Source organism: Cucumis sativus, chromosome 3 (assembly GCF_000004075.3).
Source record: "Cucumis sativus cultivar 9930 chromosome 3, Cucumber_9930_V3, whole genome shotgun sequence".
Lineage (NCBI taxonomy): Eukaryota > Viridiplantae > Streptophyta > Magnoliopsida > Cucurbitales > Cucurbitaceae > Cucumis > Cucumis sativus.
The window spans coordinates 34032384-34059730 of NC_026657.2; the positions used below are offsets into that span (position 1 = coordinate 34032384).

A 27347-nucleotide genomic window follows, 5' to 3' on the forward strand; every position below is an offset into this window, starting at 1 on the left:
GTCGGTTAGATTGCAATAATATCTAAGTTCAGGTTATATATTATTTTAGTTTAGATTACAATAACATGGTATAATAAGAAAATAGTTAATGTAAAATAGTAAAAACAGTAACAGTATTTACATCCAAACAACTCCTTGTTATCTATCTTTCTTCTTATATTAACAAAAACATCAAATATAATCATTGATCTGAGGTTATTCGACTTCAAAAGTAGAGATGTTTTAATATTTTACTCCATAGTCAAATTTATAAACATGGTTGGTTGTCATAGAAGTAAACAAAATCTATATTCACGTAACAAAAGGTGAGCAATCTCCCACCTCACCTCAAGGTTAGAGGTTAAAATCTACTTCTAATTAATTTAATATTACAAAGATACAAATTCTAAAGAAATGGAATCATGTTAGATGGTGGTTTATGATATTCATATTCTCAATGACTATATTTTTTGCACTTGAAGAGTTGATACCAGGGATTATCTATTCTTGGAGTGTGCCTTAAATGTGAAGGTATTCCCATTTGATATCGGGATTTACCATTTTAGAAAAAGAAATAATATGAGGTAGAAGGTTTAGAGATTTATTTGGTGTGCAATTCTTTATCTTGTTTAGTGTGAGCACAATGAGTATATCCATGGTTACTTTGTATTCTTCATAGGTAATTAGTCTATATATATATACGATATTAGGTTTCTAGATATATTCTAAGTGGATGATTGTTTCTTTTATAAAAAATCAATGAGACTTTTTTTCTTTTAAGTGTTTGTTTCTTTTTATTATATCTTTATTTATTCGTAATGTTTTGTCTGTGTCTTGACCTCGGACTGTGAGATTTTTTTTCCTAGACAATCGAAACTAGAATTTAAAGGTATTTTTTCTTTTAAGATTTTGGTTGTTTCAAGTTTAGATTTTAAATTGATATAATTTTTTTTATTTTGTTTATATGAAGATATAAATTAATAAATTAACAGGAGTTAGAGTATAATTAATACTCGGTTGGAACAATATTCCAATTTCGCAAGATTGTATTTAGTTTATTGGGCCAAAATGGAATGATAAAAAGGCGATGGGCCCATTTGGTTATCAAAATTCTACGCCGTCGCATCCATTTTTCTTGCGCTACTGAAGGGGAGAGAGAAAGGGAGAAAAATGGGAGTTCTTCTATCAAGAATCGGAGCTCTTCTTTCTAATTGGTTCGGCCCCCCCACGGCCACCGCCGAAGCTGCCTCATCCGACTCATCCTCGGTTCACTCTTTTCACTCCTCAGCCAGATGGCAACTCCACTTCAATTCCCTTCAGGAAACTCCCAAGCTTGTAAGCCTCTATTCTTTTTTTTTTTTCTTTTTTTTTTCTTTTTCCAATTCCCACTCATTTGATCCAACGCCATTTTTCTAGGGTTACTGTTTCCGATTCTATTGGTGATCTGATCTTTCTTCTCTCTTCCCCTTCGTTTTGTTGGACCCTCGGTGAGTAGATGGTGGTTGATTTCTCCGCAACTTGGTGTGGACCCTGTAGACTCATGGAGCCAGCCTTCAATGCCATGGCTAGCAAATACACTGATGTTGAGTTTGCTAAAATCGACGTCGACGAGTTATCTGTACGTCTCTCTCCTTCTTCCAATTTTGGATTCTCTTATTTCTGTTTGATTCTGCTATTGTAGCTACTTGTACATCTTTGTGGATAATGTGTAATTTAATCTTCCCGTTGCTCAATCTTCAACTGGGGTGATTTTAAACAATACTTGGTGAGTTATCATAAGTTTAGAAAAGGAATTACGAATTGGGCATATAAGAGAACAAAAAGTTGTATTTTTTGCCAACTTCTTAGAAAGTTGAAGGAGAAGTATCAATATAAGGAGAAATCTCCCATCGTAGGAGATACCATTTAAGTTTAGTTTGTCATGAGCCAATATCAATATTGACTTGTGGAAATGATGTTATCGAACATTTTCAAAATGTGCAAACATGGTCATAGCTATTCTCACCTAAAGGTATCTCTAGTCTCACTTGTTGTTGCACTCAAAGAACAAAAAATGTTGAAATTTAGAGATTTTATTGGAACTTTTTGAACGACATGAAGTAAATTTTAAAAGAACACTAGAATATTGGAAACTAAAACATATATTTAGCTGAGATTTAATTGCAAGATTGACGCGGTTATTTGTGGAATCAGGATGTGGCTCAGCATTTCGGAGTACAAGCAATGCCAACATTTGTGTTCCTGAAGAGAGGGAAAGTGGTGGATACAGTGGTTGGAGCCCGTAAGGAAGAGCTGGAGAAGAAGATTGAGAAGCACCGATCGGTATCTGGTTCAACTTAGATCCAAAAACCCCCAATAATAAGTTATCTCACTCTCACTCTTACTCTTACTCTTCTTTATCTTTTTATGTAAACATTTGAAAATTATCTATATTCTAACTTGGTCACCGGTTTGAATTTAAATATGTCATATAAACTACAACCTTGTTCTTGTTTGAAATCAATCTATCTATCTTATCCCTCCTGTAAAGCGTACCCATTATTGCCTTATTTGGTGTAATGATTTTTTTTATTGATTTCTTTTCTCCTATCCTTCATCTGCAGAGATGCTTGAAAGCACCACAAATTTGTGGTGTTTTCTTGTCCATAGCTTAGGCTTTATTAATTTCTATGATCTGGAAAATTTTGTTCTATTTCTTCTGTTTCAGCCTCTTTGCTAATAAAAGCATTTTGTTGCAGTATCCCTTGTGGGAAGAAAAATTCTTTACTTGTGAGAAGTAAAAGGTTGAATCTCTCCTTCCTTCTAAAGGGGTTTTCCAAAAGTTGTTTTCTTTTTTGTTTTATAAATGAAAAATTAAGTGAAAATGCATCAGTGCAATATTTTCTGAACTTATTTTCTCTGTTTCTGTTCAATATATATGGCTTTGGGTTTGTAAGTTGTCTGTTACGGTGGGGATGTCTTCATCTTTTTGCAAAGTACAAATCTTAGAAATTAATGAAAGTTTGCAGACAGTTTCCATAAAAAGGATAAGGAACAAGACACCGCTGTGGCTTTGGAGTACATGTTTTTGGTTGATCTCGAAAATCTACTTGAATCATGTTCAGTACAACATTTGATTTGTTTTTGTTTTTTTGATGCTCGTGTTAAATTCCCTTAGAATTTCAGGTGAGATTTAAGAATACTCAATAGGTTGGGTTTGGGTTGTTTACAAATACAGCAAAATGAATTAAAATATTTACAAACATGGTAAAATTTCAACACTGATAAACTACTCTTGTTTATAACACAGATGTTGATAGATATTTACTGGTGATAGATTATGCAATTAGATTTGTAAATATTTCCTATAGTTTTACCATTTATTATAGTTATTTTAAATATGAAATATATATTTTTAGTGTATAAATGCATTTAAAATTCAATAATAAACTTTGTAGTTTCTATATTCTGTCATTTTAAAAGGACTATAATACCCCACCGTTCGTAAAACATTTACTTTTTCTTTTCAACATTTACAAATACGAAAAGTTTTTAGAATCTATACCTATTGGATTGAGAGTAGTGTGCAGTGTCCATCTACAAATATTCTGCCTACGTATAAATCTCATCAGAGTCTCTATTCACCAACTCTCTCAACAACTGGTCATTTGTTTCTCTCTTCCAAAGATCTCACAATAGGACACACTTTCTACTAGGCAGATGGATGAGGAACTACACCCATTTAAATCATATTCCAAACCAACAAGTTAAAGAAAAACCATCCCATGTACTAAAATATAAACCATCCTTCAGTTTGTAAATAGTAATTTTAAATCTACTGATTCAAGTGTCACAAACTAAAAGTGTAAACAGACTATTCCCATTTTTGTTATATTAGCAGTTAGGTTATATAGAATACTTGTAGAAAAAAGAAGAAATTACAAACGGATACAAACAAAGGGGCATTTTTATATTACAGTTGACACCAAAATTTCAATGAAAAATATTAAGTGGGGAATTAACAAGAGCATATATGGTAGTAATATCAGTCATACAATTTTGCAGCTTAGCTTCCACAAAAGAGATGAAATTGACTACTCTCCTCCTTCCCCTCTTTCTCTTCTCTCCATCTCTTTAATTCCATGGCTTAACACATTAATGAATCAACATTTCTAGAAAATATATTGTCATTTGATTTATTTGCTCTAGGGACTCTCTGCCGTCTCGGAATCTAATAACCACAAAAGATTGTGTCATGAGAATAAAAAAGTAGTACACAAACAAACACGAATTTGAAAGTTTAGTACACATATTTGGTGAGATTGTTAATGAGAGAGATATAGAGATTAGTAACTATACTGACCTTCGGAAGAAGGGACGACGACAACGTGCAAGTTGGCGTTGTTGGGTGGAAGATGAAGGCGAAGGGGGAAAAGTTTTCCATTGAGAGGGTTGCGAGAGCAAACGAGGATGTCATGGAGGCCAGTCTCCTCTCTCAATTTCTCCTTCAATTCTTCTACTTGACTCCCTTTGAATGTAAACTTCACTTCTTCTTGTCCATCCTTCACATCCCCTTTCTCATTTGCAACATGGTAATGTATCACCCTACCCTCTGCTTTCATGGGGGACTCATGATCTTGTGACTCGCTTGACTGCATTAGATCCAATATTGGTCATTAGATATGTATATTTCTATAAAACGAAGACCTCTAACCTCTAAACGCCCATCAAAATATAGTTGTAGGGTTCTTAAGTTTTTGATATTATATTAAATTTGTGGTGATTTAAGACTGGTATAAGAGATTTAAGCAAACCTCGTGTCTAGAATGATGATGATCATGGGATGGCGATGACTCTGCCTTCGAACGGTGACCAAAAAAGTGATGGGATTTTTTGGCCTCCCATGGTGGGGGCGGTGGTGGAAGAATAGGTTCTTCAGAGCGGGAGTTAATGGAGGTAAAAGTTCGAATCTCAACGATGTCAACGTCCCAAAGAACCCAATCCTGAGTGGAAGTTCTATGAGGAATATCATGAGTAATGGAGTTACGCCAAGGTGGAAAGCCGCCATTGGCCCTTAGGAATTGGCCGTATCGTGTTTTGAGCCTGACTTGAAAGCCTTCACGAACGGGCTCCCACTCGACGGACGAATCAAGCCTTTGTGGAAGTGTCTGTAGGACCTTTTTGCCGGTCATGCCCAAAAGAAAGGGGACGTTGGAGGCGGTTAGGTATTTGCCGAAGCAGCTCTTGAAGCGGAGGCCATCGGAATGTTCGACGAACTCCACCGTCCATTTGGCGTTTTTAACTGAGCCGTTGCGGTCTTGGCATACACTTTCTTCATCTTCCTCAGCTAGAAGGTACTTGTCGTGGTGGCTCCTTAAACGAACCACTTTTGCCTTCTGGAATAGCTCCATTGCACTCTGAAAAATTTATGTTCCAATCATATATATCATTCTTAATCACAACCCAAAACGATAGAAATTATGGAAGAAACAAATCAGAGCCAACAAGTTAACAACACAAAAATAATAATGAAAAGAAAAGAAACTCAAAATGATTTTTGGAATGAATTGAAAGACACGGATCCAGTGCATTGCAGGGTAAAAAAAAAAGAAGGGAACTGAGAGATCAGAGATGTAAGAAGAAAGAAAATTACCAAAAGAAAAAAGGAGATGAAGAAAGGTAACAATTGGGCAATAAATTAAGAAAGTATATATATATGTATATGGAGAAAGTTTGTTTTAGGTGAAAGAAGGAAGGAAAAAACAGAAGGAGAGGAATGAAGGGGAAAATGAGAACCAAAAGGCAAATAGAACGTTAATCCGAAAAAGGAGGACCTCACCCCACCCCCACCCCCACCCCCACTCCCACGGCCTTTGCCCTTTGCCGGTTTCCGTTAATTCCAGTTATTCATCTTTTTTGTGGTTCACAATACTTTTTTATTTCCTTCTTTTTTTTAAACAAAAAAATGCATTATTATCCTTTTCTCTATATGTATTTTTATATTTGTTGCTCCAATTTCAAATTTTATATTGTTTTGGAGTATATATATTCACAAATGTGATAATAGAGATATAGAAGGCCGTGTGAAAAAGTAAAAAATAAAATACTGACTTACTCAATAAATATGCAAACTTAGCTTCAATAATGTTTATAGTTGAAGTTGATTTGCTCCATAAATATGCAAACTTAGCTTCAATAATGTTTATTGTTGAAGTTGATTTGTTTACATCAATTTAAAAATTGAGAGATAGTTGCAAATTTAGCCATTAGATGCAAAATAATTAAGTATATATATCAACATTTTTATTTATTTAAACATATCAAAATTTGTCAAATTCTATGAATGATAGAGGTCTATCACCGATAAACCATGTTGTAAATATTGATCTATCATGGATAGATCATACAAATCTATCAGCGATAGTTATGTTATATTTACAAAAAAAAAATTAAATATTGATATATCATTAATTATTATTTCTAAAATAGCCAATAATTATAATTATATTTGTCTAAAACTATAATAACTACTACTTGCTAAAGTAAACAATAAAAAATATTTAAAGCTAGGTTAGGTTCAAGTAAACAATATTTACTATTTATTGCTGTAATAATTTTTAGTATTTTCTTTTCAAACCCAAATAGTGTACACATCAAACACCCACGGATATTTACCCAAACTAAAATAATATGCACCACAAACATAAACTATTTTAACCTAGTTATAAAACTCACTTCTTGCCTCAAACACTTTCTAAATAATTACATTTTACACTTGAGTTTTATTTCCACTAATATAATCTTTATTGTTTGATAATTTATTAAACGGAAAAGTCCATTAGATGACAAAAAAAAAAAAATAGAAAAAAACCGTTCATACTACCTATTTTTGCCTATTGCAAACTTGACAAATATAACGGTAATCAAAGGGTAATTTGCTTTTAAATCTGCTATTTTTGCAATTTTAAATTATTAGTGGATAGACTCTACAATCATAATTATTTTATTTTATTTTGCTATTTTTCAAACTCCTCTCGTTACAAAATTAAATTAGTTTTGTACAATTAAAATGAATTTAAATAGAGGTTAAGCATTTATTTTCCTAGGTACGCATCAAGATTTTTTTACATTTAAATTTTTTCTTAATTTCTTATGTGATTTTTAAATCCATTTTTATTCTCTAAAACTTCTGTCTCTCACTTTCTCTTTTAGAATAATTGAAGACAATGTTTTCTATAGAAGGAAAAAAGAAAAAAAGACTCAAAAGTGTTTCTAATTGAAAGTTAATAGATGTGTATTTGTTTGCTTATTTAATTAGCAAGTGCCCACGTTACTATATATTCCACCCCACTTACATCTATTATATGTAGCATATTTGAATAATTCTCTAACACACAAACAAATCATACATAGTAACACTTTTCAATAATTATTTGCATATGAAACACAACTATGTTTTCATTGAATTTATTGTTATGTTTTCATTGAATTTATTGTTGTTATAGGTACCAAACCTATAGTCTTTTTTTCTTGGACGGCCGTTTTCAATTATAAATGAGGACCAACCCATTCTCTTTTAACTTGATGTTGGCTATGTTTAATGTATTCTCTTTCAAAGAAAAAAATTGCTTTTGTGTTACAATTTAAATTATTAGAATGACATGCATAGGATACAAAATTTCAAACCTATAGTAAATATTGTTTAATTATATAATCTTGAATATATTTAAAGATAGACTTATCATGAAATAGATTATGATTAGAAATTTGTTATAATACATGAAAACATGTAACATTTGCATTAATTGCATTAGTCCTAAAAATATTAAGACATAGGAAGAATAAACACAAACAAACGGCCACTAATAAGACAAAATCGATTAAACAGCTAGTGGTAGGAGAGAACACGTACCTGATCTCTACCCGTGAAGTACCCGGAGCCGAAACCCGAGATCGACATTGACGGCGACCGTGTTTCCAACTCATAATCACCGTTACTCGATATCGATGAAACGCTAGAAAAACTCACCGCCGGCGAGATACGACCGGGTGCCGAATCATCAACCGTTGCGATATCAACAACATCCACACTCCAAAGCACCCACTCCTGCGTCGACGTCCGCCGTGGGATATCATGGGTGACGGAGTTTCTCCATGGCGGCGCTCCGCCGTTTGCTCGGAGGAACATCCCGGCCCTTGTCCTTAACTTAACGAAAAACCCATCTTTCCTCGGTTCCCACTCTACGGCGCCGTCCTGCGTGGCGGAGGTCAGATCAGTCTGGACGACCATTTTTCCGGCGGTGCCGAGAATGAATGGGTCGTCGGAGGCGGTGAGGTACTTGCCGAAGCAGCTCTTGAGGCGGATGATGTGGGGTTTCCCGTCGACGAGGTCGACCGTCCATCGGACGTGAGGCGTGGTGGCGTTGCGGGTCTGGCGAACGGATTCTTGGTCGTCTGCGGCTTGGAGGTACTTGCCGAGATGGCTCTGGAGGCGAACGACTTTGGCGCTATTGAAGAACTCCATGGATGATGAAGGTAAGAGAAACAGAGGTTGGTGAATATTAATAATGAAAAGAGAAGGAAGGAGATGAATTTGGTGTTGTGCTTTAATAATGTGGAGGCAATGAAAGGGGTTGACCAACAAGTCTACGTCTTTTAATATAACAAAAAAATCACACAAACTCTTTTTCTCTCTTAATATTTGGAAGTATGGTAATAAGTAAATCAAATCAAGTGAAAATAAATTTTCTTATCACTTTGTTACATATTATATATAGTAATAAATCACTGATATTGTTTATAGAGAGATAATCAAATGTACTGTGTTGACTCAAAATTCTAGGGCTAATTTCTTATGAACCAGAGGAGTAAGAGTGTGAGATCCCAACTTAAACATCACCTCTACATAATCTCATTATATGAAACATAAGTAGAAGGTCAGAGCACGTACTCTTTCAAAACTAAATCCATTGACTTTCCAAAATGTCTGCAATCCATAATAATAATAATAACAACGAAATGATCACTAGTTATATAATATACATATAGTTTTGAATTGAATATAGTTTATGTACATTGTCAAATGGGAAAGGTTTGAAAGTTTCAGTTTCTAGTTGGATCCAGTTGGATAATGTGGATATTAATTTTGTCTTCTGTGCTTGTGCTCATACTCAAAATTATGTTTACATCGTATATGTATATAAACTATATATGCTTTAATGTTAACTATTGGTTAACAAATTTAAGTCAACATGGAATCAGTTTGATGATCCTTATGTCTATTCTTCAACTATTTTAATTTTTTGTTTTAACGGTTAAATTGGATAGTTTGTTTCAAGTGTAAGTCTTTTAGGTTGAAGGAGTCTTTTTGCAATATTTTAAAGGTTCATAAGTTCATAGGATATTTGTGTTGGTATCCCTCGGGTGTTCTCCATCATCTCTTGTAAGCAATGAAGCTCTAATTGATTTTGAGATTAAAATTTCTATTCTAAAATGATAAGAAAGTTTTGTTATTTGATTTCTAAAAACATCTAAATTTAACGAGGAAAATGACGTGGTGTAGGTAGACGGTTTCATCTATATAATATTTGTAAGAGCCACTTATGTTTACTCAATACTTGTTCAATACTCTCACTTCATCTTCCTCGTCCGTGATCTTATAGAAGAAGTCATAGCAACTATTCGATATTCGATGCTCGTCGTTGCTCTATCCTTTCACTTCTTTTCGAAAAGCGATATCAACTACCTTCAAAATCCCATTTGCAAACCTAGTAAAACATAAAATATAAAGGAAAAAAATACACCATATGCGAGGAGGATATGAAAGGAAGATAAACTAGTACGTTTGGAGTTAAAGTGGTTATTTTACGTAGTGCATAAATAGAAAGCCAAGCTTTTTCTTATGAGCCATCTTTTCAATTTTTCAATCAACAAATTAGAATGGTTAGTGTTTTAAGAATAATAATTAAGTGATATAAGAATAATAATTAAGTGATATGTATGTTTTAAAAAAGTGGGAAATATAAAAAATTCTAACCTGACGTGCATACTTCTCTAACTAAGGATGTGGTTTATTGTTAGATACATTAGATACATTTTGTTATATCTATTTTTTTTATATATATACATTAGATTATATTTTCTATACTTCCAAACTCAATGCTATATTTCCAACTACCAAAATAACATATGACGAATCTAAATTTAAATTATTAGCATATATATATATATATATAGCAAAAAAAAGTTCAATAATTGTAAATATAAGACTATAACAACTGTAGATCAAAATTTAGAATATGATTTATATGATTGATAGCAGTTTCTTGCCGTTTATTGTTAAAATTAGGAGTTATTACAATTACTCCTAAGAAAGAATAGGAGGCAGCATCCAGCAACTGAAAATTGTAGTGGATTAAATATCTCCATAACCATAACCGGCGCCGGAGATTGAGCTGCCAACAATTCTCTGCTTCCTCTTCTCTCCTCTCTTCAAAATTATGAACTAATGCTGTTTTTGTCAACATGGGCTTCTCTTCGATTCAATTACAATCAACTTCATCCCTCTCTTCCTCCATTCCCTTGTTCCTAATCGAAACCAGAAACTACCCCAAAGTTCGCTTCAACAAGATCAAAATAAAGCCCAGAACTCGAATCCCAATCTTCACAGCCTCATCTTCTTCAACATCCAAAGATATCTGGAGACGACAAACCCCATCTGAAAAATCAACCACAACCCTACTTCCCCAAAAGTACCAACGCAGTGGCAGAAGGCCAAGAGAGTCCTCCCATTTAGACCATAGCATCGACATGGACGAGCTTTTAGCTTCAATTGGGCAAACGAAGAACGAGCAAGAGCTGTACTCGGTTCTGTCGCCTTACAAGGGGCGGGAGCTTTCAATGCGGTTCATGGTGTCGCTTCTGTCGCGGGAATCGGACTGGCAAAGGTCGCTTGCGATTCTTGATTGGATCAACGAAGAGGCTCTTTACACTCCTTCGGTGTACGCTTACAATGTTGTTCTACGAAATGTGTTGCGCGCTAAACAGTGGGAGCTTGCGCATGGACTGTTCGACGAAATGCGCCAAAGAGCTCTTGCGGCTGATAGGTATACTTATTCTACTCTAATCACTTATTTTGGCAAAGAGGGTATGTTTGATGCTGCTCTTTCATGGCTACAAAAAATGGAGCAAGATCGTGTGTCTGGGGACCTTGTTTTGTACAGTAATTTGATTGAGTTATCTCGTAAACTCTGTGATTATTCAAAGGCAATTTCTATTTTTTCAAGATTGAAGAGATCTGGGATTACACCAGATATTGTGGCCTATAACACTATGATAAACGTGTTTGGAAAAGCTAAGCTTTTTAGAGAGGCTCGTTTTTTGTTGAAAGAGATGAGGGCTGTGGATGTTATGCCTGATACTGTTAGCTACTCGACTTTACTTAATATGTTTGTTGAGAATGAAAAGTTTTTGGAGGCACTCTCTGTGATTTCTGAGATGAAAGAGGTCAATTGTCCGCTTGATCTTACAACGTGTAATATTATGATTGATGTTTATGGTCAGTTGGATATGGTGAAGGAAGCTGACCGGCTGTTTTGGAGAATGAGGAAGATAGGAATTGAACCCAATGTTGTGAGTTACAATACAATTTTGAGGGTTTATGGAGAGGCTGAGCTTTTTGGGGAAGCGATACACCTTTTCCGGTTGATGCAGAGGAAGGAGATTAAGCAGAACGTTGTGACATATAACACAATGATCAAGATATATGGGAAGACTTTGGAGCATGAAAAAGCAACAAATCTCGTACAAGATATGCAAAAAAGAGGGATTGAACCAAATGCTATTACGTACTCAACAATTATTTCGATATGGGGAAAAGCGGGAAAGTTGGATAGATCTGCAATGCTATTTCAAAAGCTAAGAAGCTCAGGGGCTGAGATTGATCAAGTTCTTTACCAGACTATGATTGTGGCCTACGAGAAGGCAGGCTTGGTTGGTCATGCCAAGCGTTTGCTTCACGAGCTAAAGCAACCAGACAATATTCCAAGGACGACAGCAATTACCATTCTCGCTAAAGCTGGTCGAATCGAAGAAGCCACGTGGGTTTTTCGTCAGGCGTTTGATGCGGGAGAGTTGAAGGATATATCTGTTTTTGAGTGTATGATTGATCTGTTTTCAAGGAACAAGAAGCACAAAAATGTTTTGGAGGTATTTGAGAAGATGAGAAATGTAGGACATTTCCCTAACTCTGATGTTATTGCTCTTGTCCTAAACGCTTACGGGAAGCTTAGGGATTTTGACACAGCTGATGCTCTATATATGGAGATGCAAGAGGAGGGCTGTGTTTTTACAGATGAAGTGCACTTCCAAATGCTTAGTCTCTACGGCGCAAGAAATGATTACAAGAGATTGGAGTCGTTGTTCGAAAGGCTGGACTCCGATCCCAATATCAATAAGAAGGAATTGCATTTAGTCGTTGCTAGTATTTACGAAAGAGGTAATAGATCTAAGGACGCATCTCGGATTATAAACAGGATGAACAAAATTGCAATTTCAAGATCATTATGACTTTGAATATAATTCTATCTTCCTGTACAGTAAAGTTTTACTAACAGATTCATCAATTATCGTTTACATACTTTGAACAATGTAATTTGTATATTGCCACACAAACTTGGTCAATAAGGCGATGCTGCTATTGCTGAACCACTTTTGTGAATGATATTTTTTGTTCTATCATGAAAATTAAACTCCTAGAGATTCATAGTTCAAGATTTTAACCAACTGGGTATATGCTCAAAGGGAAAAACAAAAAGAAAAAGAAATGTTTAATTCGGGTTGAGAAATATAAATGTATCCTAGTTAAATTACAAGACCGATCCTTGTAAATTTATATAATAGACTCCAACTTTAAATATGTAAGTCTGTGAATGCAGATCCAGTTAAACATCCCATTATAGACAATTCAATATAATAGATTTGTTAACTTCTTTAAAAAGACGAGTATGATACAAATTTAAAAGTTCATTTAGAGATAATTTATTTGACACTTTTTAAAATTTGATTCGGTTAGAGGGAGACATTTCAATTTGATAAACAATGTTATATGTGAGATGACTTGTTAAGTCAGGAAATACCATTTCAAAGAAAAAAAATAATGCGAAAAAATTGAATGAAGTAACCAAATATTATTAGTCATTAAAATTGATGTCTCATTCAATTTCACCCGTTTAATTAATTAAAGAAATAATTCATCCCTACTTCATTATGATCAGCCTGTGTGGTTTCATTTGGTATAAAAAATGAATTTAAGACAAATTAATAAAAGATGGTTAGATGATCAGTTTGAAAGAGATTACTTTTAACTTAACATTAATTACACAGTTTAAATTTGTAGCACATGGGAAATATTTGTTTTAGGACTGACCTATACTATATATTATTAGATCATATATTACTTTCTTCCTTTTTCTTCAGTTTATTTTCCAATAATGATGTCTTTGAAACTTCTCATTCCTAAGCTAATTAATTGTTTCCCTCCAACCCCCACTATAATTTTTTAGAACGAATTATTCACATTACAGGACTTCTTCCATTTTGAATTTGTCGTAGCAATGGCTTTGCTCAGCCCTGTGTCTCACGCTCAGGTTTGTATTTCATTACAAATTATATTCAGTGCCATCACTACGATTTAATTATACGTAGCTGTTTCATGATAATTCTTGTATCATGTGTATTGACGGTCTTGTAACAAAGTTTGAGAGGTTTTGTTGGTTTATTATTCAATGGTTAATGTTACCGATTCTGACATTTTGATTGAAACAGGTTTCATTTCTTATTGGATTTGTAACCACTGTGGTTGCATGGGCTTATTCTGAGTACTTAGCATTTAAAAAGCAGTCCATCTCTTCTCAAATGTAAGTAAATCAAAACAATATTTATTTATCATAAACATGTACGTACCATACTGACTTGAAACTAAATTATTTTAGAAGGCACGTTGATGTCGGATTGAGTACTGGGGAAGAAAGTCATAATGTAAAAGAAGATGACAAAGCTGTTTTATTGGAAGGAAATGTTATGAAGTCCACTCCTTCAGGAGCTACAATTTCATCAACCTTCTCAACTGTTATCAGGTTAAGTTCATTCTTTCAGAAACAAAATCATATATTATTTAATTTAATTCTTCCTTAGGTTTTACTAATGTTTTATCCTATTAGGTTCATTATGTTGGAAGAATCATTCTTGATGAAACATCGAATGCATTCTTGATAAAACATCGAATGCTACTCCGAGCAGCGTACGTAAACACACTGATCTTACTTTGAAATTTATAAAGAAAAACTTGCATGTATGCGCTCATCTTTTTGCTGCATGCTCACGTACTATCAGATGGTTGGTTATTAGAAAGGTTGTCGTACAAATTAAGATGCATTCAAGTATTACTCATTTTTACGGATCTGAATTTGGTCTTCTTTTAGCATACTTTTACATTTATGATCACACTGATATATTTGGAACATCAAAGAAGGTGTCTTATAGCCAACTAATCTTTTCTTCTACTATTTTTTTACTTTATTATTCATAAGAAAACCATGTAGATAAACATCATTCTTATTACATTTTATGTAGTAGTGACTGTTAAATAAATATCTTATAAATGAAATATTTTGCAGAGTTACAATAGAGATCTGTTCGTCTTCCTCCCTCCTTCTCATCATAGTTTCAACAGTAACTTCATTCAAGATTCATCTTGATAAATCACCATTTTCATAAAACCCATTCTCTTCTTAAATAGACATCAAACTGAGGAATGGAAAGGATGGATGCAGGTATTTAAATTAATTAACCACTCTTACTATTATAATTAATACTCTTCATCAATTAATTCAAACTTTTTTTCTTCTTCTATAGGTGATTTTCTTGATGTACCATTACTTTGATGCAAGAGAAATTTGCAACATGGGTCGTGTATGCATCGCCTCATATATCTGGATGACGGGATTCGGCAACTTTTCATATTACTACGCTCGAAAAGACTTTAGCAATATTTCTAGATTTGCTCAGGTATATACATACACGTTAATAATAATGTCTTCCCATCCCCTATTTATTATGTTATGTTCGATAACCATTTGACATATAATTTGACACTAAATATATTTTTGCAGATGATGTGGCGATTAAATTTCTTGGTGGTTATGTGTTGCATTGTCCTTGACAACAGCTATGTGCTATAATACATTTGCCCTTTACACACATTTTTCTCTCTTGTGGTATATGGTCTTGTTGCCGTTTTGAATAAGTACAATGAGAGGAAAGGAGTCATTTGTATTAAATTTTTTCTTTCCTTCTTGGTAATTATCATTGTTTGGGAAATTCCTGTAGTCCTTGAAGTCCTTTGGGATCCATTTACCTTCCTTCTAGGTAACTCTTCTACCAATCTCAATCATACCATCCAATCTCATTAGAACTTCGCAATTTAGGCATGGTTGAGCAAGATTAGTAGTACCTGGATGACAAGTCCTCTTTGAAAAATTTAACATTTTCTAAATCTATTGTTGTTCATTGTGTTTTGTAGGTTATAAAGATCCTAATCGGTTGAAAGAAAACTTGCCTCTTATGTATGAGTGGCATTTTCGAACGGGACTTGATCGCTATATTTGGATATTAGGCATGATGTATGCTTATTATTATTCAACAGTGAGTTTCATGGATAAACAATCCTTTCTTTGTTTTTTCGTCCTCTAATGGAAGTAATTTTGTGGATTATTTTTCAGGCAATGTATCTATGGTTTGAGTATGTAATCAAAATGGATAGTCTTACTTACAACAAATTCCATCCTTACACTTCTTGGATTCCCATCACGTATGTTATTAATATAATTAACTAATTAACCTTTTCTTTATATATATATATATATATATATATATATATATATATATATATATATATATATATATATATATATTCAAACTTATTGAAAATTAAAGTTATATTTATAAATATATTATCTGTTGTTGTTCATATGGAACAGAGCCTACATATGCATAAGGAATGTTACTCAGAGTACTCGTAGCTGTACTTAGACACTTTTTGGGTAAATATCTTCTTCTTCTTCTTTTTTATAAAAATTAATTTATTGATCATTATCATATATATAATTTAACTTTTAATTACTTTAATTTAAAAACATGATTTAGATGGATTGGTAAGATTTCACTGGATACATACATTTGGTTAATGTGTGAATGAATGAATTAAATTGAGGTTAATTGTTTTAATTTTAAAGTGGTGTGTTTAGTTTGAGTTAATAATGTTAATTAATTAAAATAATTGATAAGGAACGTTGTAATTATATTTAGATCAAATGCTCCGGATGCACAGCCAAAGTTGTTGCTGACTATCATCCCAGATTATCCTATATTGAACTTCATGCTTACCACTACCATTTTTATAATGGTAAGTATTCTTCAAACAAATTTTTAATATAGTTAAGAACGCGTTACCTTTGTTTCATTCATTAGGGGACTTAATTAAGAATGTGGTAAATTTTAATGATGGTGTGTTGGTTGGTTTGGTACACAGAGTTCATATAGGATATCAGAGCTGACAAATACATTCAAAATGGTATTTGTACCAAGCAAGGACAATAAACGCATAATGTATACCATGATTGCCGGTGCTACGATTATGGCTGTCTTATACTCCTCTTTTTTTTTCCTTAAACTGGCACAAATCTTGGTAATTCATTTTCCTCCTAATTTCTCATCATGAACCCTTTTCTTTTCTTTTCTTTTTAATACTTATTACTATATGTATTTGTGGTTGCCACTGCAGGCTTGAGAATTGAAGAAAACAAGGGATTGTACAGAAAGGGAAATCAAGCAGTACTCAAATTTTCTCAATAAGAGAATAAAAGATATATATTGAAGAGATGACTTGAAATTTGTTTTGTAGCTTACGTTGATTGTTCAAGTTACATGTTATTGCGACCACTACTCTAGGGCATGCATATTTGAGATGGCCAAGGGGGTCTTTTGTATTACATTGAATTATAATTTCATTTTCAAACTATAATATAGTTGTTACTTTTCAACAGTGGATTGATCAAATAAACAATAATATGCTCTTTTATTCTCTATCTTGTTTCATAGAAATAATCAGTTTTTACAAGTACGTTCATGGACTAAAATGAAAATGAACATTTTGTTAAAAGGTAATAGAGGCTAAAAGTCAAATTTGTAGTAGTCGAGAGGTATATGTCAAGGGGCGATCTATGACAATATCTCTTGATCTTAATGTCTTTGCGTAATCTTCTCTCTCCCTTGGTGATGCTTGTCTTTTGGGTTGTCAATATATATTTGAATGAAATGGAAATGGAATATGATGAAGGTTACTGTATGCTACAAGGATACCAACCTAGTGGAGATTATCCCAGTGAACATACTCGACCCATTGTTATTGAGAGGCAACCTCAAATCATTATCTTGAAATCAAATTTGGAAAAGAATGGTTAAGGGTCAGGGGAATCATCTTCCAACTAGCAAAATGAAGACTTAGCTTGGGAATGATGTTGTAGATGTGGTAGATGCTAAAGGGAAAAAAAACCCTAAATAAAGGAAATTAATTAGTTTTGAAGTCTTCAAAATCAATGCCACTTGTAGCACAAGTTTTTGCAATTGGAAAGAAAATTTAGTAGGTAACAAGGATGCAAATAAATATAGTCATAAATTATATTTTCTAAATAAATCAATTTCTCCTCTAAACCTTTAATTTCATCGAATTAGGTTTAGGGTTTCTACTGTTTTTTTAGTTTAGGATTGGATGTAAATGAGGAAGTTAACGACATATCAATCTTGTTGAAATATCACAAAATAATTTGTACTAATTTTAACAAATCAACGAACATATCATTTTGGAAAATCATCAATTTTAATAATGTCAGTATCCTCTTGATTTGAATTTTTTATCTATTTTGTATCGTTTGAATACTTCTGATAATTCATTAAAGCTGGTGAGAATATTCTGTTTAAAATATTTTCAAACGAAAACTTAGCAATGATAAAGTTTGGACACTTCTCCAAATTAAAGTATAAATATGCAATTACTTATATTCCTGTCCAATTAAAATTCTAACTGAAGCTATATATATAGATTACAAATATAGCACAATTTGACTAAGATAGAATTAAGTTTATCACTAATATTCCTTTGTAAATATTAATCTATCATTCATAGGTTTATTAATAATGGAACCAATAAATTTGGTTACATTTGTAATATTTTTTAAAAAAATTATGTTATACACTTTATTATTGTTATTTCTAAACTATCCATTTTGATTAGCTTTTATTTTTATTAAAAACGAAAAAAAAATGATTGTTTAAAGTTTATCAAGTGATTTTAGTTTTTTTTTTTAACGGAAAACCCCAAATTAAACTTGGGTTTGATGATTATTCTGTTTTCAAATTTCTTACCTTTAGAAAGAAAAAAATGATAGAAAAAGGAAAAAATGCTTAGAGAGAAAAGTAGAACAGATTTAAACTAGAGACTTAAGATAAAAGCAGGGGAGTTTTTACAAAAATAATTAAAAAAAGAAACAAATTATTTGGACTAAGATCATCACGAATCTAAACTAATTTTTTCAAAATTATTTTAGAGACGAACACGATTGTTTAGATTTGGCTACACGATCATTCTGTTTTTTCAAGATATTTTATATTTGCTAGATTTGGTGCACGATCATTGAACCAAAATAACACTTTGAAAAATAATACAAGATTTATGATAGATTAAAAACAAATATCATGATTTTAAAAAATATATATATATATAAAAGAAAAACACCAAAAGAATGCCGATAAAAAAAAATCCAAAAGAGAGAAAAGAATATAAAAATTTTGTTACCTAGTAAATATTTGGATGTTTTGTTATATTTAAAAAAAATAACTTATTTTAAACCCTAATATATATTTAATAATTAATTTGATTGATTACGTTTTAGTTAGAAGTTAACTTAAAATTGTAAAAGAGTAAGTTATGTATAGAAAACACCAAGTTGAAATAAATGTAATATTTAACATCTGGTGTGACAATTAGACCTATCCATTTAATGCCGAGTTGTTATGAATAATTAAATAGTTACGTTCTATTTTTCTTCAATGTTTATGAACTCTCTTAATTAGCTTTAAAAATTAGAGTGAGCACATATGTAACACAAATTTCATTAAATTATTAAATTACTTATTTTAAGATTAGAGGTTCCATTCTTTCACTCTAAAATTGATTCAATAGAATGAGATTTGATATTAAGTAGAAACACAAAATTGCTTTAGGTTTTAAAATTTTTTATAAAACACTTTTCCGCTATTAAATTTTGCTTTATTATTATCTAGTTTTTACCGATTCAAGCTTTAAAAACTTTTTTTTTTATTTTTTTTGGAAGCCATTTGATCTTTAGTAAGTGGGTTTTGAAAATTAAACCTATTTAATTTCTCTCTTTTTTTTGTTTCAAAGTGGGATTCATCAATTTAATTAATTAATTTCTTAGTGAGATTCATCAATTTAATTAATTAATTTCTAAGTCAAACTCCAAATTCTTAAAAGAAGTTTTTAGTTTTCAAATTTTAGCTCGATTTTTGAAAATGTTTGGTAAAAATAGAACCAAGCAAAATCAAAACATGGTAGAGGCAAAATTGATGTTTATAAACTTCATTTTTAAAAAACTAAAAATAAAAAACCTTTTTTTAAAAAAACTTGTTTTGTTTTTTAAATTTGAGTAAAAATTTTAAATGTTTTAGTTAAAATAGATGCAAAAATTAAAAGGAAAATAGAGTTTAATTTTCAAAAGGCAAAAAAATTTAATAATTATCAAACCCAACATTAGACTATCTTCTCTCACAAATAAATTTAAAGCTTAAATTACAAGTTTGGTGGCACTCAAATAAATAGCCCAAGGTTAAATCATGATGAAATATTTAGAGTCTCATTAATCCAATATAACACAACTCAAACTTACATTCAATCTAATATAATGCTAAGGAAAAATTGAAAATTTGCCAACCTCAAATTTCTTAGGTTTATTTTATTTATATATTTTATGTACATCAACATTAGATGTTGAAATTGGTACAAAATGTTTATGTGGTTGTTGTAATCTTTTGTATCTAATATTCATAGAATTCATGAGATATGATATATGAAAAAACTGTTTGTGTTAGAGAAATATTCGAATTGGGTCAATGTTATTACTATTAACATTATTAATATCAAATTTTTTTGTTGACGTCAACTACAAATTTTATATTGAAATGAAAATTGACATTATAATTCATGCCATCAATAGTATTAATATTGTATTTATAACTAGACAAGGACGTGTGACATCAACATCTCGATTTGAAATAGGTGTAATATCATGCTTTCAATTGAAAATATTGGTATGACATATCAACATTAGATGTATTTACAAATTGTTTAAATTAAAAGAATCACCATCCATCATATTAGTCTATATTGAATTAGGTTTATATTTGTTTACCTATTTAAATTTATTTGCATATGAATTTAGTGCGTTCTATCTTTTACTTTTATTTTCCAACCTAAATTTAACATCTTTATTAATTATCTCCCTTAAATTTCTCTAATTTTACTTTAACTAAAAGTCTAAAATAGTTATTTAAAGAATTTAAAGATGAAATTGAAATAATTGTACGTATATTATTTATTGAATTAGGTTTATATTCGTGTTTAGTGTAAAATTGGTTTTTCTATTAAATTTAAGCACAGTTGCACTAGAATAAAAAACGATATTCAAAGAAATATAAATTTATTTACTTAAAAAAAATATTTAAAAGAAAAAGAAAATTTTTCAAAAATAGAAAATTTAATAAAATATTTACTAATAAATTTTATTTTGGTGTTTTTAGTGGTTTTGTTTTATAGTAAAAAATAAAAAATAATTTGGGAGGAAACAAAATTAATTATTTTTTGAAAGAGGATCTAATAGAATTAATTTCACTAAACTTTTATTCTTTCCTCACTAAATAATTCGGTTCTTTTTTATTTTTTATATTTCACGTTTTTCTTAATCAATTTGGGTTTGTGAATTTCATAAAAGGTCTAAAATCATATAAACTTTTTTGTGTTTGGTTAGTCATGACATTTTTCCTATGATTATATCTACTAGACACAAAAATAAAAGTTTAAGATTTAATTTAACATAAAATTCATATTTGTATTTGAATGGACATTTAGGGTTTTGAGTTGTTTATCATTGTGCATGGGTAATAAATAGTTAGGGTGTGTTTGGGGGAGGGAAAAAGTTATGAGAAAAAAGAATTATGATAATCATAGTGTTGTGATAATATGTGTTTGGGGTTAGGGTTCTTGTTGGTAGTGATATGACAATGTGTTCGGGGGAAGAAATATGAATATAGTATTATGACAATATGTGTTTGGAGAAAAAGTTATTATTGTTGTAGTATAAGGGATAATGGTTATAATTGCAGTATTATTATAACATGTGTTTAGAGAAAAGTTATGAATGTAGTATTATGATAAAATGAAGTAGAAAAATTTGTAGGGTAATGATAAGATGAAGTAGGAAAATTTGTAGGGTTATTTAACCCTAATCCCCAAAAATGCAAACCCTTGGCCTAAACAAAGTTTGAGCCATAACCCTTCTCCTAATCTCCTAAATCTTCACTCCAAACACCCCCTAACGGTGGTTGACACACTACTATGATATTATTTTAGTCTAAGTTATCATAATTTGTATATTTTGTATAAACTATTTTTGTTTAGGTAGAAAATATTTAAATAACTGTAGCAAAGAAGAAAAGAAAAGATGAGAGAAAATTAATTAATAAATATTGTAGCAAAGAGAGATTGTTGAAATAATATTTATTATAATTAATTGCGTAGGTTATTGGTAGTTGACACGCTACTATTATATAGTTGGTGCCTCAAACATTGAGTGAGCTATAAGAGATCAAAGACATTTCGGCATGCAGATTAATCCACTTAGAAGTGTAGTAGTAACAAAAAAGAAATAAATAATGTAATTAATTGTATGTTATATGCTATAAGTTATAGCGTTAGTTGAAACTCCAACTATTATAATTTGAGCCTTCAACATGAATCGCCTACTATAGTCAACTCCATCATTTGAAGTTCGGAGCCCAGACAAATTAAACCTTTTTTTTACATCATTTACTATTTTCTAAAATATGAAATCAAACTACTTTTTTAAATGAAAAAAAAATGGTAAGAAAAATAATCTATACACCACCAAACATTATATTATAATTATAACCTAAATACTATAATAATATTGTTTGGACTCTAACTTCGACCGACTAGAATAGACTATTATAGCTCACTTCATAGGTAGGTTTCTAATTATTAGGATCGGTGTTTCTAATTATTATAATTGATATTTTGATTTATCAAAACGATCCACTCAATTGCAATCTAATAATCTAAAGTATAGTAATTTAGGATGGAAGGAAGGTGAAGGCCAAAATGGAAACAAAAGTTCAAATTTAACATCATTTTAGTGACAACTAAAAACCTTAATTATTTCTATTTAACGTCCGAGCTACTACGAATAATTAAATTTTTTTATATCTTTAATGTTTACGTACTCTTCTCTTTTAGAGTTTTTAATCTCTACACTTATATCACTTTCACTCTCTTTAATTTCACATAATTAAAAAAAAAAAACTTCGAGTTAGTTGAACATCACTAAAAGTCGTCTAAATATTAAAGTCTCACTCCGTAGACTAACTTAAAATATATAAAATTTATATTATCAACTGTAATATTGAAATCAAATTTCTCTCCATCTCATTTTCTGAAAAAATGTTATTCAGTAAGCATAGAAAATCCAAATTAAGGTGTAACTACAAAATAATTTAAACTACAGATTGGAGGTTTCAATCCTAAACTTACGTACATACATACACAAGTTTAGTTTATGACTTCATATAGTTTGATGTGTAACTTGTGTTTAAACTTTGAAATGAGATAAATATTAATTAGAAGATAAATATTGATTAGATTGTATCTTAACCAGTTAAATTACATGTATAGTACCAACTTAACTTTCTAATTAAATGCCTGAGTACCCTAAATTATATCCATTCTGGTTTGTCCATTTCTTTAATATCTTTAATTTCTAATTTCATTCCATAGCTTCTAATTCCATTACAACTAAAAGTCTAAATATATGTTGCTCTACTTTTATAATAGACTAAGGTTGTGATAGTTACTAATTACAACCAGTAGAAATCATATAGAAATTAAATTCCCATTTAAACAGATCAGGCCCTAACCCAAGCATAAGCATTCAAGATAATGCTACATGTACTATGAACTATAGATTAAATTTGCATTTCTTGACTTTGGCAAGTCTATTTTTTATTTTTATTTTATTTATTTATTTCATCCACATCTAAAATGAGTGGTTATTGTTATCTATCAAAATGTTGAAATCTTAATTTTACAAAAGTTTGGATGAAAATATCGATAAGTTAGATACAAATAAATATTTTTTCAAAAAATATAATTTTTCTATAAAAAATTAAAATACTTAATATATATTTTACCATTTTAAAAAGTTGAATTATTATTATTTATATTATTATATTCATGTGGACAATTTTTTTATGGATTATTTTAGGATATATAATAGAAATTTTTCACTCAATCTCCCATGTTGATGTTGAACCATAAATGTTAATAAAATATTTGATCGAAAATATAAAATATTTGATCGAAAATATTAACATGTTTGATAGAATTTTATATCATTGTTGAAATTAATACAAAAAGTTGTGAGTCTTCACTAGAAGAATCAACTTGAAAAAAGGTTGTGGTAAGGTAGCAATGTAAAAAACGCGTAGATTATTATATTTTATAATAAGAGAAAAAGATTTGAACCACAAACTTTTTGATCGCTAACACATCTATATGTCAAATGAGTCATGATAGTCAGTGGACAAACAAATTTGTAGATGATTACACATTCAACATTGACATATGTTTGTTAGAATTGACACATTACTATAAATTTGTATTGGAATGACAATTAACATCATCAACACTGTTTTGATATCGATCACATCCATATCGATATAGCAATAACATGAATAATATTGATTTATAAGAGGTGTAAAATAGTGTTTGCAATAGAAATTGTATTGCATCAACATTTACCATTTGTTTTAAAAACTCGCCATGAGAAAGATTGGTAGATTATATCAAGTTATTGAGTTAGGTTTATATTTGGCTCTTTGAGTATAGAAAGGTTGTTTTCTATCAAAATTTATTTGCGTATGAATTTCTTTTTGCAATTTGCCTTTTACTTTTCTTTACAATTGGTTACCAAACAACCCTTCTCTCTATAATTTGTTCTAGTTTCATAGTAAATACATATAATTTATTGAATTAAATGACATAAATCTCTTTTACTTTTTTTTTTCACGTGAATTTTATGAGAAATTTTGTATATTACAACGTCACGTGTTTGAAAAATTATGTATACGACTTCTGTTAGTAGCGTGGTAAAATCTATAAACACATGCGTAGAAGTACCATAGTAAGTGGGAAACACTAATTTTTTTTATAAACTTATTGTATTTAATATGTGTTGGATTTCTCTTACTTTACTTTAATTAAAAGTCTAAAGTAGTTATTTAAAGATTTTAAGATCAAATTAAAATGAAGGTAGGATTTGGTGTAGAGTGTGAACTCAACTTTCATTTAATGTCATGGTACGAAAAATTTATTGATGATTTTTATGTGAATGTTTCCTTTTTTATATATATTTTATAGTTTAATAGTTAAAAGTATTAAATTCTTTTAATGATAATTAAATCATTTTTATCTATTATCTATTATTTTTTTATGTTTCTATTCTATGTTTAATAATTTTAATCCTGAAAAAGGTTTGTATAGAATGTATAAGATTTGTAAGGTTGATAGATTATTTCCTTCTAAACATGAATGCTTTTGAGAATGGATTATTCATACAAAAAATTTAGTTTAGAATTGTGTAAGGTTTGAATAATGGAAAAGAAAGATGAAATATATAGAAAATGTTTGGTTATATTTTGAATTTGGTCATGTTTGTTGACGTACCTAACTTGGGCCAATTTGCACAATTAATGTTATCAAATCAATGTCACCCTCAATTAGGGCTGCTGCAGGCAGATTAAATTAAATCTATTTTGTACCAATATCTCCATTTATTAAATCTGGGCTGTAAAATATTCAATTTTACTTTGATTTCGTCAACCTTCTTCCCTATACATTGCTTTCCATTAAATAATTCTATGTTCTTCCTTTTTAACTTCTTATTTTATTTACATATCTAACCTTTCGTTTTTACAATTTTATATTAACTATTACAATTTAACTCTATACATATAAAAAGAAAAATAAATCATATGTATTTGTAATTTAACATATTATATATATATATATATATATATATATATATATATATATATAATTTTTTTAAAAAAAGCAAAATAATAACAATGGGTCAAACCACATTCATATTTATGTTATAGAGACAATAAATGTAGTTAAGTAATGGAAATTCATGTCCCACTTAATTTTACTATTATTTTTAGGAAGAACTCGAAAGAAAGAAAAAGAAAAAGAAAAAGAAAAAGAACAGTAATTTTGAAGATTATGGAAAATTGTGATTAAGAACGGACCTTTCTTTTTCATTACTATTTCTTCCGTTTAGTTTGTAATAACAATAATAATTTTGAAACCTCCCCTTTCCAGTAATTGATTGACTTTAAAGAAAAGCAAACTTCCTCCTGCAACTTTGATATATTATGAACTTCATCAAACTATTTACAAACAAAATGTTCGTTGTTATCATTAATAGAATGATATTGATGATAACAGTCATCACTGATAACATGAGAAAAGGTTGAAGGACAAAATTAACATTTGTAAAAAAATTATCATATCATTTAAAAATTGTCATTTTTGAATATATTGTTTTTTCTTGTGCTTATATTTTTCTTAAAAAAATGTACTAAACTCTCCCAAGGTTTTTTTCCGTGTCTTATATGTCCAATAATTTACATCGGTATAATGGAGATTGAATTGACATTTACCGTATATCGTAAAAGAATTAAGAAATATATTAAAAATGAATATAAAGTAAGTAATATTGTTTTCTTTTTCTCTAAATATAAAATTCAAGTTTTAGTTGGTTAACAAATTAGAACCTTTTAACACTCCACAAGTTAACAAAATAAATAAATCAACAATTATTTTAGTTGCATGAAATCCATGAATGCTTTTTTAAAAAGATGCTTTATTTTTTCTTTCTTCCTTGATCTTTTGCAAATTCCTTCCTTGCATACACAATCTCCTTCCCTAAGCAACAAAAAATTGAACATTTTTTTCCTTTTGTGGAGAAAAAAGAAAGGAAGATTTTTCTTTTTTATATATAAGATTGAAAATAAACAAATACATTAATGTTTTGATTTAATTAGTTTTGATTTTTTTTTGTTTTAATGTGTGAGGATGAAATAAAAGTGGCCTAATGTTCTAAACACAATAATCAAAATGGTCTAAATCACTTATAAGATTTAAATTCTATTTTTATCCCTCAATTTTCTAAACTAATTTTTCAGTCATAAAATTTAATTTAATTTAATTTTTGTTATTTCTTTTGACTTTATTAGGCATTGTATTTCAATCCCTAATAAAAAAATATTGTTGTTTTTCTAAATTACTTAAGGTGCTTTGATTTATATTGAACAAATGTTTGTTCACACCCTAAGGAAACAAAAATAAAAACAAAACTCACATGTTTAGGCAAAGACTTTTTTGAAAAAAATTGCATAAAAAATTAAAGATAAATAATATTTAATTATATTACCTTGATTTATATGAGCAGTCTCATGTAACACTATTAAATAAATGTAGGATTTGAATCTCAATTTTTTGATAAATAAAATACATATACATTAATTCATTGAATTATACTAAATATTTTAAAATCTTGATCTCAACAAAAATGTCAAAAAAATATTAGTAAAAATATCAATTGACACGAAAATTTAAAAATTTATAAAAACGAAAAAATGTAAATTAATGAATAAATGTTTGATATTTTTAAAAAACAAGTTTAGATGATTATTAAATATTTGATAGAAACTATAGGGTCATAAACAAAGCATTTTAAAAAGTAATGAAAGATTAAAGTAAAATCAAACTAAATGTTAAGATCAAAGGTTAACATTAGTCAAAGAGACATTAAAATTAGATTAGAAACGCAAATTTTAATGAGAAAGTAACATACAAAGAGAAAAATGTGAGAGTGAAATAATTTGATAGCTATATAATGCTA

General features: G+C 30.1%; 3 protein-coding genes and 1 pseudogene across 4 annotated transcripts; 3 read left to right on the forward strand and 1 right to left on the reverse strand.

The window, feature by feature from the left end:
* The first annotated feature begins 1073 nt into the window (after positions 1 to 1073).
* LOC101203025 (thioredoxin H2) lies at positions 1074 to 2554 on the forward strand. The gene is made up of 3 exons (XM_004147415.3): positions 1074 to 1314; positions 1475 to 1597; positions 2173 to 2554. The coding sequence occupies exons 1-3, from the start codon at positions 1150 to 1152 to the stop codon at positions 2317 to 2319; spliced, it is 435 nt and encodes a 144-aa protein (XP_004147463.1). The 5' UTR covers positions 1074 to 1149; the 3' UTR covers positions 2320 to 2554.
* A 1268-nt stretch (positions 2555 to 3822) lies between these two features.
* On the reverse strand, positions 3823 to 8624 carry LOC101210539. Of its 2 annotated transcripts, none has more exons than XM_004147442.3 (4): positions 7871 to 8624; positions 4773 to 5375; positions 4322 to 4610; positions 3823 to 4189 (listed from the first exon to the last, which is right to left on the reverse strand). In XM_004147442.3, the coding sequence occupies exons 1-4, from the start codon at positions 8480 to 8482 to the stop codon at positions 4164 to 4166; spliced, it is 1530 nt and encodes a 509-aa protein (XP_004147490.1). In that variant the 5' UTR covers positions 8483 to 8624; the 3' UTR covers positions 3823 to 4163. The 2 variants fall into 2 exon arrangements, with proteins under 2 accessions (XP_004147490.1, XP_011652246.1); XM_011653944.2 differs by lacking the exon at positions 7871 to 8624 and adding an exon at positions 5612 to 5802.
* A 1674-nt stretch (positions 8625 to 10298) lies between these two features.
* Positions 10299 to 12707, forward strand: LOC101210290 (pentatricopeptide repeat-containing protein At5g39980, chloroplastic). The gene has a single exon (XM_004147441.3). The coding sequence runs from the start codon at positions 10483 to 10485 to the stop codon at positions 12523 to 12525; it is 2043 nt and encodes a 680-aa protein (XP_004147489.1). The 5' UTR covers positions 10299 to 10482; the 3' UTR covers positions 12526 to 12707.
* Positions 12708 to 13571: 864 nt separating this feature from the next.
* Positions 13572 to 17139, forward strand: LOC101210040 (annotated as a pseudogene).
* The last annotated feature ends 10208 nt before the right edge of the window (positions 17140 to 27347 follow it).

Coding starts and splice junctions, on each gene's coding strand:
- LOC101203025 (XM_004147415.3), top strand. CDS start 1,150: ATGGGAGTTCTTCTATCAAGAATCGGAGCTCTTCTTTCTAATTGGTTC. Junction 1,315..1,474: donor TTCAGGAAACTCCCAAGCTT/GTAAGCCTCTAT, acceptor CTCGGTGAGTAG/ATGGTGGTTGATTTCTCCGC. Junction 1,598..2,172: donor TCGACGTCGACGAGTTATCT/GTACGTCTCTCT, acceptor TTGTGGAATCAG/GATGTGGCTCAGCATTTCGG.
- LOC101210539 (XM_004147442.3), bottom strand. CDS start 8,482: ATGGAGTTCTTCAATAGCGCCAAAGTCGTTCGCCTCCAGAGCCATCTC. Junction 5,376..7,870: donor ACTTCACGGGTAGAGATCAG/GTACGTGTTCTC, acceptor TAAATTTTTCAG/AGTGCAATGGAGCTATTCCA. Junction 4,190..4,321: donor CGTCGTCCCTTCTTCCGAAG/GTCAGTATAGTT, acceptor TGTGGTTATTAG/ATTCCGAGACGGCAGAGAGT.
- LOC101210290 (XM_004147441.3), top strand. CDS start 10,483: ATGGGCTTCTCTTCGATTCAATTACAATCAACTTCATCCCTCTCTTCC.